This window comes from Schistocerca cancellata, chromosome 9 (genome assembly GCF_023864275.1).
Source record: "Schistocerca cancellata isolate TAMUIC-IGC-003103 chromosome 9, iqSchCanc2.1, whole genome shotgun sequence".
NCBI lineage: Eukaryota > Metazoa > Arthropoda > Insecta > Orthoptera > Acrididae > Schistocerca > Schistocerca cancellata.
The window spans coordinates 106,512,572-106,525,132 of NC_064634.1; the positions used below are offsets into that span (position 1 = coordinate 106,512,572).

Below are 12,561 nucleotides of genomic sequence, written 5' to 3' on the forward strand. Positions count from 1 at the left end.
ACAGGGTGAGCAGCAGTTTGCGACCGTTTACTGTTGGCTCCCTGGTGTGCAGGAAGGTGTCAGCCTTGAGTGGCTGTAGAAGGATGCAAGATGAGTTACACAACGTTTCCAGGTAGTGTCATGAAAAGCAGCTTGCTCTAAATATAGGAGGGTCTTTCAATACGTAACGCAATACATCTTTTCCTCGGCCAATATCCGTTGAAAACTGCGGAATTAGCTGTGGGACATCGTGGAATGTTCCCGTTTCAGGCTGTATAGCTTCATGAAGTTCCGATAGCTGGCGGTGCACACACGTAGCCTTCAAAATGGCGTCTGTAACGGAAATACGTTCAGAGCAGGAGCTGTCATTGAGTTCCCTTTGGTGGAAAACCAGAGCATCGTAGTTATTCAAAGGCGCTTGCAGAATTACTGCAGAGACCTGTCAGTGAACAAAAGCACGGTGAGTCGTAGGGCGAGGCGCATGTCACCATCGCAACGAGATCGCGCAAACCTGCCTCATCCACTGCATGCCAGCCGGACCCACACAGCTGTAGCTCCTGCTATGTTGGAACGTGCAGACACTCTCATTTGAGATGATCAACGGATCACATTCAAATACCTTGCTGCTTCACTGGACGTCACTGTTGGTAGCGCTCATACACTCGTCCACCAGTTGTGTAGCTCAGAGGTGTGTGCCCGCTGGCTCGCCACCTTACAGAAGACCATAAAGAGCAACAAAGGACTATCTCTGACAAGTTATTGCGTGTTACGAGGCTGATCGCGACAGTTTGCTGTCGAACATCTTCACACGCAATGAAACAGGGGTTCATCACTTTAAATTGAAACGGGAATCAATGGCGTGGCGTCACACCACCTCTCCTCCGCAGAAAAAGCTCAAAGCTGATACCTCAGTAGGTAAGCTCATGGCGACGGTCTTCTGGGAATCTGAAGGCGTTATTTTGGTTTATGTCCTGCACCATGATGCAACGATAAAGTCGAAAGCGTGTTGTGCTACCGCCAGGAAACTGAAGAAATAACTTCAGCGTATTGATTGCCACAAAAATGCAACCGAACGTCTCCATGATAACGCAAAGCGTCACACAAGACTGCGCACTCGAGAGGAGCTAAAAGAGCATCGTCCGTTGGCTGTTCTTCCTCGTCCGCCCTGCAGCCCGGATATATCGCACCTTCCACGGCCATTTTTTTCAGCCCAGTGAAGGACGCACTCGACGGGATGTAGTAAGTGGATGATGGGGAGGTATAATAATAATAATGTCATGTGGCTATAGCCTCCCGTCGGGTAGACCGTTCGCCGGATGCAAGTCTTTCGATTTGACGCCTCTTCGGCGACTTGCGCATAGGTGGGGATGAAATTATGATGATTAGGACAACACAATACCCAGTCCCTGAGCGGAGAAAATCTCCGACCCAACCGGGAATCGAACCCGGGCCCTTAGGATTGACATTCCATCGCACTGAACACTTTTTTTCCTTTTTTTTCATTTTGTTCGCTTTTGTTCGTTGAAGCTACTAGGGGCGGACGTCGTAAGACATCCCTTTAAGTTCGTTGTTGATCTGTTAACTCAGTTTTTTTTTATTACAGAGGGCACGTTACCCTCTGACCGAACACGCTGAGCTACCGTGCAGGCACAGCTACCGGGGGCGGACGATGGGGAGGTGATTGATGCAACAAGACCAGCGGATTGGTAGCATTCGGGCACAGAGGCCCTCCCAATAAGGCGGTGTAGGGTTATTACGTGCACGGATATTATGTGGTATACTACAGTTTTGTAGCCACATGAGTGCCACATAACATGGTGCATTGGAATCCTGAATAAAACTAACCTGCTTTCAGAAAAAAAATGTTGCATTTCATATTGAATGCCTCTCGTACAAAAAAGTAAGTTAATGCAGGTGACTAGGAAAAACAATCTCGCAGTGTTCCGATACTGCGTTAGAAGTGTGCTGCTCAACACAATCGCGATGATTAAGTACCGAGGTGGAACGCTGCAAAGCGAAATTGAAATGGAACGGGCACCTAATAACGGGGAACGGTGGTTTTCAGTATATTGGGAAAATTTTAGAAGAGTGTAACTCGTTTATGAAGGAGACCTCGAACAGAACATTAGTGCGACTCATTTTTGTGTACTGGTCGAGTGTTTGCGATCCTCATCAAGTTAGATCAAGGAAGACATCGAATTAATTCACACGCATGCTGCTAGATTCGTCACCCATAGGTTCGATCACCATGAAACTATCATGGCGATGCTTTGGGAACTCAAGTGACACACCCTGCATGGAACACGAAGTTCTTTCGCGTAAGACTGTTGAGAAAATTTAGAGAACCACCGTTTCAGACTGACTACAGAACGATTCTGCTACCACCAACGACCATTTCGCTTGAGGACCAGGATAATAAGGGAAGAGAAATTAGGACTAGTATGGAGACATACAGACAGTTGTTTTTCTGTCGTTATATACTACATAGCGAGGAACGATCACCACATTAAAATAAGGGAAATTAGAGCTCGCATGGAAAGTTACAGGTATTAGTTTTTTCGCGCGCTATACGAAATAAGAATAACAGGTGAAGGTGGTTCGGTGAACCCTCTTACAGGCACGTGATCTGCAGAGTATCCATGTAGATGTAGATATGTATTTGCTAGTGTGACAGGTACGTGTCGCCGAGTGCAACATGCCCTCCACCATGCACCATAGGGTGACTTGCAGGGTATGTTAGTAGATGTAGAATCTTATCACATGGAAGGCGTCGTTGGCGTGCCGTAGTGGGCGCGAGACACTTGAGCTCATCGAGGTATCGAAGTTGCAGGTGTATGTGTTTGACACTGCTGCGTTCTGTTTGACGTATGAACAGTAAACTGCTGCTAACTGGAAAGGGCTAAATGCCTGCAGCAAGACACGTCCGGGTCCATCCTGCGGCTCAAACTGGAGGGACAGATTGTGGCGAGTGCCACATCTTTTAAGGGTTGTCTGGCACCACATCCCTGTAGGATTTCAAACTCAAGAAAAGAGGCGTTACCAACTACGAGGTAGGTTCATAGGCCACATCCTACCAGTTGAGAATAAAGCTGCCAACAGAGGTCCCCTTTACTGAGTCGATTCCAACTGTACGAAAGGGCAGTCCTCACTGTATCCCTACACCTGCACGAGGGAGAAGTACAATAGTTTAAAACTTGAGTAATTTGTAACGATTGCCACTGTACTAAATAACTTACTAGTTCCCCTGGAAGGGACGGCACCAAAATATATTGGCAGATTTTAGTTTCCAAATATTAGGAAGTGTTATCATAAAGTTTCTATTCAGTCGGAAAAAAACATTAACGGTTTAAATCGTGATTGAATTTTCGAGTAACTCGAAACAAAATAGATAGGGAAATTACGGATAAACAGGCGGGTTGACCATTACTAAAAGTTCCGGGATATGTCACCTTTGGATCCTACTTCAGTCTTCTTTTTCATGTGGCCTTGGACTGCTGCTCACACGCTCACCTTGTCATGTGGCGGGTCTGGTAAGATCCGTCGTGCTATACTTCCAAGACCAGAGAATTCCTTTCCTACTTGGAATGCTGTGTTGTTCCAAATTTTGATGTTAAGCAAGTGGTCATACTTCTTTCTGTTCATCATTACTTTCATGTTTGCCTCGTTTATGCTTCGGACATGTTTTGTGCCATGTACGCCGTCCATCTTGTAGCCAGAAGGGCCTTGTCAGAGCGAACATCAGCGTTGCTCCATTTTCCGCATGAACCAGATTAAACCTGAGATTTTTTTCACTTGCTTCGTAGTTGCTACGACGGTACAGTTTGCAAAGGGACATCCCCCTCAACAGTAGTTATCGAGACCAGCACTATTTTTCAAATTTTGGACAGCTCAATATTATCTCAGCTGCTTTTCTGGAAACTTTCATATGATTTTGTACACAATATGTTATATTTGAAGCTAAAATTTATGAAAAGGAATTACTTAATTTTCGATGTTACAATCAATAGGTATTTATTTCTGGTTTCATTTATGAAAAAATAATCGAAATTAATAGGAATTCATTTGTCAAGAAAAACTGCAAACACTTTGGAATGCCGAGCGGGGTAGCCGCGCGGTCATACGCGCCTCGTCGCGGTCCGTGTGGTTGCCCCCGTCGGAGGTTCGATTCCTCCCTCGGGCATGGGTGTGTGTGTGTGTGTTGTCCTGAGCGTAGGTTAGTTTAAGTTAGATTAAGTAGTGCGTAAGTCTTGGGACCGATACGTCAGCATTTTAGTCCCATAAGACCTTACCACAAATTTCTAAATTTTCCTTTGGAATATGGTTATTACCGCAGAGCGAAAGACTAGTAAGCATGCCTCTGATGTGATCAGATGTACTTTTGTATTTTGGGGATAACAATGTAATTCCGGCTTTGTTAATGTGAAAATTCAAAAGAGGGTATGAAATACTAAAATATGACAACATATATTAATGTAACAACAAAAATTCTGCAACAGCAATCTTCAATTTGCTTAGATCAATACAACCATGAGGACCTAAAATGTAAGAATTTCAGCTTCTAGAATCAGACTCCCAGACAATAAGCTGGAATTAGGGAGGAGGGAGGAGATTACAGTTTGTAGTGGGTACCCTGGCTTATTAACAGGATTTTCTCATTTTTCATCTTTCACTGTTGCTACTCTGGATTTTGTACTTGTAGATCACTCTTCCATCTTTATTATTTCCAGTCTTATAATGCTTGCGAACATTTTGTTCCATAGTAGCTGAGACCCAGCATTGCCCAGCTATCGTCTCCTCATCCATCTTCCTTTGTCCATCTCATTTCCCCTGCCTCAGTCCGTCTCCTCTTCTCACATCTCTCTGTACATCTGCTCCTCTCCTCTCTCTTTCTGTACATTTCATTTTGTTTTTGCTGTCCACTTTCTCCTCCCCGCCGGCCAGTGTGACCGAGCGATTCTAGGCGCTTTAATCTGGAACCGCGCGACCGCTACGGTCGCAGGTTCGAATCCTGCCTCGAGAATTGTTATGTGTGATGTCCTTAGGTTGGTTAGGTTTAAGTAATTCTAGGTTCTAGAGGACTGATAACCTCAGTTGTTAAGTCCCATAGTGCTCAGAGACATTTGAACGAACCCCCTTCCCCCTCTCTCTCAATCGCCTCCTCTATCCTCTCTCTATCCGCCCCACCTCTTCTCTTTCTGCCCATTTCCCCCTACCCTTCTCAATAATTCTGGTCTTCTTGTTCTCATCTCTAACTGTGTCCATCTGTGTCCTCCTTCTCTCTGTTTGTCCATCTCCTGCCCCCACTCTCTTTGTCCACCTCCTCCTTCCATCTTTCTCTGTTCATTTCCTCCTCTTCCCTTTCCGTCCATTTCCCCCTATCCTTCTCTGCAAATCTGGTCTTCTTGCTCTCATCTCTAGCTGTGTCCATCTGTTTCCTCCTCCTCTCTGTCCGTCCATTTCGTCCTCTCACTCTCTTTGTCCATCACCTCCTTCCACTTTTGTCTGTCTGTCTCCTCCTCTTCCCTTTCTGTCGGCCACGGTGGCTGAGTGGTACTACGTCCTTCAGTCCGGAACCGCGCTGCTGCTACAGTCACAGGTTTGAATCCTTTCTCGGGCATGGGTGTGTGTGATGTCCTTAGGTTAGTTAGGTTCAAGTAGTTCAAGTCCAGGCGACTGATGACCTCAGATGTTAAGTCCAATAGTGCTTAGAGCCATTTGAACCATCTTCCCTTTCTGCCCTTGTCTGTGCATCTCCTCTTCCCCTTCAGTTGTGTCCATCTCCTCCTTCCCACACTCTGCCTGTCCACCTCGTCCTCCCCCCCCCCCCCACTTCTGTCTCAACTTCAACGCCCTCACACCTATAGGGGATGCTAGTTCTTATCCCCACAGAATATCTTCCCAGACAGTAAGTAATAAGTGTACCACGTTTCGTTGAAACGGATCAATAGGTTTCGGAAGAGTTTTCGGCCGTGGCACATGTCACATTTATTTCACTTACAGTTCATATATTTCATACGTGTTTCACCTGTACCTCCAGCGAATTTCGCCCTGTAGTTTGGTATTCATGCAGCTCAATGTTTATGTCGTCTTATCTCCTGAACTAAGAGTGGTAAAATGATATACTTTTTCATGTACATCAAATAATAGTGATAAATTAAAACCTTGTTCGTAATGCGGCAATTTTTCTTGCATCTCAGTGTTTATGTCGTCATATGTCCTGAATTATGCGTCGTACAATGATATGTTTTATGCAAGTACATTTAGTGGTATATGTGAGTTCTGCCTGTGAAATGTGTGAAAATAGAGTAAGCGGTGAAGAAGTAATAAATCGAAAGGTGATGCCTAATGGGACAATTGTACTGCAGGAACAGCGGAAATGTAAAAAGCGATAAACCTTTTTACTTTCATTATTTTGTGGGGAGATTCAGTGCCAAAAATTCTCTTTTAAGGTTTTTAATTATGAATTATGTGTAAAGCTGGTTGCAAATCACTACGTCCTGTCGTACTAAATACTAAAAGAGCACAGTCTGGTTATTTTCATGTAGTAAGCTATGCCCCATTTACACTCCCACCACTTCCAGAGGTGCGTGGTTCTTATGGCCGCAGTGGTTCTTTACAGACAGGAAGTGATACGTGTACCAAGTTTGGTTGAAATTGATCCAGTGGCTTAGGAGTAGATTGGAATGAACATGCATACATACAAAAATCCACTTTTATATTACGTATGGATTATCTTGTCGAAGGCCTTCTCTACACCGGCAGATCCTTGCCTGTTTTGTTTTTAAATCTGCCTTCCATTTCTAAGGGAATTTATAGAACAGATGTGCAGTGTCGAAACGGTACTACTTGACGTAAAACAAGGTTCTTATTTATGACATACTGTAAACAAAGAGACGTCCGTTTCATCGGAAATCGTGGAGGGGAAGGAAGGGTGTGCGTCTTGCGTTTTTCTTGATTCGCTAACCTTTCAAAGTATTTCATAAGACAAATCCTTTCTTCACCAGAGAAGACCGATCTTCTGTAGGGTTCTGTAGGGTTCTGAAGGGTTCATCTTACCAACTGCACTGAAAAGAATGATGCATTAAGGAAAAGGAGAACGAACTCCTTCGTCTGTGTTTCGTAATTGGAATTCTTAAGGGTATGGTCTCGTAGTCTTCAAGCGTGAAACACGAAGGGGACGTCCACTCATCATAATTTCTCGGACGAAAATAAATGTATTTTTCGCTTTCTTCTCATTTTCTGCTTCAAGTTAAAAAGCTGGTTTCAACTTTGCGTCTTATCGATTTCCTATCCAAGCAACTATATATTTGGGCGACTTACAAGTTTGTGAGTGTTTATCTATGTCAAAAATACCTGAAAGATATTCGACACAAGTGTTCCTCACACATCAACAAGACCGAATACACCTCAGCAGTTGACTTTTCTGAATGGAAATGTGCACGTTTCTATTCCACATTTTGGCTATCAATACGAAAATCGTTATGAACGTATGTGTTTGTAAGACTGTGAAAGTATTTTTTTTGTTCTGGGGTAAGAAACTCGACCCCATTACGCTCACTGGTCTTTTTTCTTATGTGACAGTAAAGGAATTTGCGACACCAATTAAGGTGGTCACACGAGCTTTCTCACCCAACACGACGCTAGCGTGCATGCAATCCCTAGTTCGTGAGCAACTTGTCCACGGGCATCACGTGATGTGTGGAGTTTACGACACAGCGCGGTGCTGCCGCAACACCGGAATTTACAGCAGCCCGTTGGGTTTGGTGCGTATGGCCGCAATTTTGTTTCGGTATCACAGGAGAATGAAGTGTTATTATACATGCGGCCGCTTCCCCACCTCACCATTCACGATATTTATCCCTCTCTTCGGCCCATTTTCTTTGCGTGTCATTTGCTTCAGATGACATAATATCGTGACACGACTTTACTACGCTTTTGCAGGATGAGGGAATTGTCAAATATCTTCTAAATATTTAAGGAGAAGTTGTGCCTGTTGGGGTGTAGAGTTATCATTCAGAACAGTACAGGTCTTTTCATACAGGTCTGAGTTTAAAAAAAAAAGAGACAACACAGCAAACATCACTTCTTATCTTCTCATTACTTTCTCATCACACATAGAAAAATTAACACGCAATTGTTCTTCTAACCAACTACTCTGAGATTTACAACTATCTTTTTTATTTTCTTGTTTCTTTGATAATACAATTTAATAATTCATTCTTTGTTTAAATTCACATTGTTCCTATTACATGCTGCTCCTTTGCGCAGTATATTCTAGTCGTACACATGCGATCAGTTTTCGTTTACTGTTAGAGGCCTCGCTCCTAGAAATTAGAAACAAAACCGCTGATAACGGCAGGAGTGCTAAATTATAATTTTCAGCACCACATGGTTCACAACAAGATACAGCAGGTAACTATCACCCAACACCCATTTCGAGAATTTAGTCTTGTTTTCAGCTGGAGTTGTTTGCATGAATATTTTTTGTGATGTTTGCGTTTGTGCTTTTGTGCCTCTCTTGCACTGTAGATGCCTTTTTGATGATATACTGCAATCGTAAAATCGGCCAGAATAAATCATTGAAAGTTTTTAATTGCTACTGTTAGAAATAGTATTTCCGTTCGTCTGCTTACAGGTATTGCGCCTCCTCCATTAGGCACCACTATGTCACAAAAATTTTGTAAACAAGATAAAGCTGCGTACCATCTCTAACCTCCGTCTGTGTGCAAACTCTTTGTGAAACCATAGAGCCGTAATATCCTTGTACGTTTGACGCAGGTTTTGATTACCAAAACAAACAGTGTAAGTGATGATCTGAGTGTGTATGACATTGTGTCTAATAGAGGAGGCACAGTCTGTGTGAGCATACAAACAAAAATACTGTTTTCAAATAAGCAAATAAAAACACTGCAAGATTCACTTTATCTGATTTTTCGATTACAGTATGACCTCAAAGAGACGTCTGAAATACAAGAGATGCAGAATGTCACACATGAAAATGTCAACAAAAATATTCACGTAAACAAATGCATTTTAAAATGAGAATAAACTCTCGAATCGCGTTGTGATAAGTATGGAAAAGTAAGTAGCAGGTGGAGTTTTTCATTATTTCGATCATAAATGACACACTTGTAGGCTCTCGTAAAACGTCGAGTATGATGAATGAAATACAATTTGTAACAAAATTGAGACTTCCATGTTGGTACCACAGAACTGGATGAAGGTATATATGTGGAGTATCAATTGTGACAGTATTCCCAAAGTAATGGTTCTCTAGGTTCACTCTTTCTCTTTTCCAGTCAAAGGTGCTAGAGTTCTTTGAGTTGCCCGCCATTCGGGACAGTTCTAATGAAGCTTATCGCTCCCCACTTATTTCTAAATGAGGTCTATGTAAGATAAATAGCCTTTTCCACTGACCAGCCGAAAAGTATGGCATCATAGGCTCCCTAAACTATTTTCTAGCCAAGGCCAGTCGAGGTTCAAATGGTTCAAATGGCTCTGAGCACTATGGGACTTAACATCTGTGGTCATCAGTCCCCTAGAACTTAGAACTACTTAAACCTAACTAACCTAAGGACATCACACACATCCATGCCCCGAGGCAGAATTCGAACCTCCGACCACACTGGCCGGCCCTTACAAGATAGTGATTTTACATCTGGCATTTAGAGTGTAGCCAATATTTTTCTTAATTTATGGCCAGCTTTCAGCTTCACATTATGTTAAGTGGAAGATAGGAGATGAGGTATGAGTAGAACTGAAGTTGTGAGGACGGGTTGTGAGTCATGCTTGGGTAGCTCAGTAGGTAGCGCACCTTCCCGCGAAAGGCGAAGGTCTCGAGTTCGAGTCTCGGTCCGGCACAGGGTTTTAATCTGCTAGGAAGTTTCTACATGTTAAGTGTTCTGCAGAAAATGTTAAAGACTTAATAGCAAATATTTGAAAATGCCATGAAATTACGATACCTGGGTTATACATAAATGAACAATAAAACTGTGAAATGGCGGTGTGTTCTTTAAAGAAATGTTGTACGACTGTCCATCAGCAACATCAGGAACAGTTGGGACGTGTTTCAGTTTTGGACAGTTGCGCTGTGCGAGGGACTCACCGTCGAGCACGTGCAGCAGGACGGAGGCGGAGTCGAGGTTGCTGGGCTTGCACGTGTAGTTGCCCGACTGCTCGCGGCGCGCGCGCTGGATCAGCAGCGTGCTGACGGTGGCGTCGGGCGCGACGCGCTCCAGCCGGATGTCCTGGTAGGAGAGCACGCGCTCGCCGTCGTGGTACCAGAAGATGTAGGCCGGCTCCTCCAGCGACTGCGTCACCTCGCAGCGCAGCGCCACCGTGCTGCCCGCGCGCACGTACAGGTCGTGGCCGCCCGCGATCTCCACGCGCGGCACTGTGGGGCAGAAGATGGACACACGTCACACGTCATACGTCACACGAACCGTAGAGGCCCGAGTCCGTTGGCTCGGTTCCGGTCACTTGCCTGGGCCACTTATAAGCCTGCGATCTACGAACTGCACTATTGTACCAACTGAACTGAACGATACCGTTCGTCGGGTATGGACGTCATACATAAACGTACTGGAAGTTAACACTGCGATTTCAGTATTTGTGACTCACCTGCGGTGACTAGATTTCCAAAACAAATTAAAAGTGAAGTAGTACGAGGTGGGACAAGGGGGAAAAACATGTGAGTCTGAGTTCTCAGAATGACGTCCATTTTGGAAGCTGCCATTTTAAATGCAACCTGTCAGTTGCCTCGGTTCTCGTTACTTGTCGGGGTGACGACAGGGGCCACTTACAACAGAGCGATCTACACACGGCACTAGTGTACCAACTGAATTTAACGATACCGTTCGTCAGATATGTGACTGGATGAGAACACTGCAGTTACGGTATTTTTAATGTATCTACGTTGAGTATCATTCTAAAACAAATACAAACAGATAAGAACAAATTAAAAGTCGAGATGTACTAGGGGGGACAAGGGGAAATCATGTGAGTCTGTGTTTTCAGCATGACGGCCATTTTGGAAGCTGCCATCTTAAACGCAACCTGTTAGTTCAGGCTTCCGAACACCTGTAGCGGTGAGGGGAGGAGCCACTTATAACAAGTGGAGATCACGACGTTGGAACCACGGATTTCCTTCAGACTTTGTATACGTTTAAAAGGCCACTAAAACAACATAATACGCAAGTAGTAAGGTGCCCTACCCTGGCAGATAGCCGCGCGGGATTAGCCGAGCTGTCTGAGGCGTTGCAGTCAGGACTGTGCGGCTGGTCTCGGCGGAGGTTCGAGTCCACCTTCGGGCATGGGTGTGTGTGTTTGTCCTTAGGATAATTTGGGTTAAGTAGTGTGTAAGCTTAGGGACTGATGACCTTAGGAGTTTAGTCCCATAAGATTTCACACACATTTGAATACTTTGAATCCTGGCAGTTAAAAGAAAATTGTAAAAATTTTATGCGTCTATTATGTGGCTTATGTGTCTGTGCAACGGGGTTGCTGTAAGGATTCATTTTGCTCAAGTGCTTAGTCTCGGTAGTTCAGAGAGTTCGGTCAGAGGGTTAGCTGCGTTCTGTAATAAAAAAAGGGAAAAAACCTGAGTGAATGATCAACGATCGACTGAACAGGTGTCATGCAACGTCCACCCCGTACAAATGCAATGGACAATAACTTTGAAAATGAAATTTAAAAAATAAAGTGATTATCTAACGTTCGTGCTATGCAAGACGGTCGCGTACGATGCGACGGTTTCCAATCCTGATAATACATTTCTTTTAATTTATATTTTTTAGTAACTGGTCACATCATTTAATTTAAGTGACATTTCAGAGGTAATATAATTTTAAAAAAAATGTCAAGCGGATTTTCATAAAGTTGTAGCGAATTTCATACGTTATTTGACTATTTTATATTTTTATTAAATTTTCAATGACGAGGGACGGCTTGGAGAGCCCCAGTCAAATTTCGATTAATAATTACCCGAGTGAAGTTATTCAGTAATATAGTAAGTCACAATGTGCGAGACTACAAGATTAATCTAGAATTTCCCCTTCAGATGTGCTCTCGACACCACATGTTGTAGGATGGTGTGTCACACTGAAGTGGAAAACATAAATTGAAACAACATCTACCACGTCGCATCAATGCAATTTTACCACGTTTGCAGGGATTTTTCAGAGTTTCTAACGGAAGATACACCTCGTTGACATTTTGAAAAATTTCTCTTCCTTCTGATAGTATTGCTTACAACTAAAGTTGTGTGGCAGCCCAACCGTCACGTGACATACGCTCGTCTTAGGGAGCTCGAAGGCTACCCACTTGACCACAATGAACTCTAAGATGAACCACCTGTTCACCGATTCATAAACCACATAGAAGATGCGTCAAAGTTTTCTTGCGATTTTGTCGGAATTGCCAGAGTAGTTCACCTTACTCCTTTCGCATTACTTTGTTTTAATGGCCTAATAAAGGTGTACAAAGTTTGAAGTAAATTCGTGATCCCATCGTCGTGGCCTCCCGTTGTAAGTGGGCGATCTTCAAACTGCACTATTGGCCCAACTGAACTTAACGATACCGGGC

General features: G+C 43.8%; 1 protein-coding gene across 1 annotated transcript in view; it reads right to left on the minus strand.

Moving 5' to 3' along the window:
• Positions 1–12,561, minus strand: part of LOC126101215 (protein sidekick-2-like) — a 390,083-nt gene that overhangs the window by 21,612 nt on the left and 355,910 nt on the right. The window contains exon 3 of the mRNA XM_049911907.1: positions 10,085–10,372. Within this exon, the coding sequence (XP_049767864.1) occupies positions 10,085–10,372 (288 nt within the window). The remainder of the gene's footprint in view (positions 1–10,084; positions 10,373–12,561) is intronic.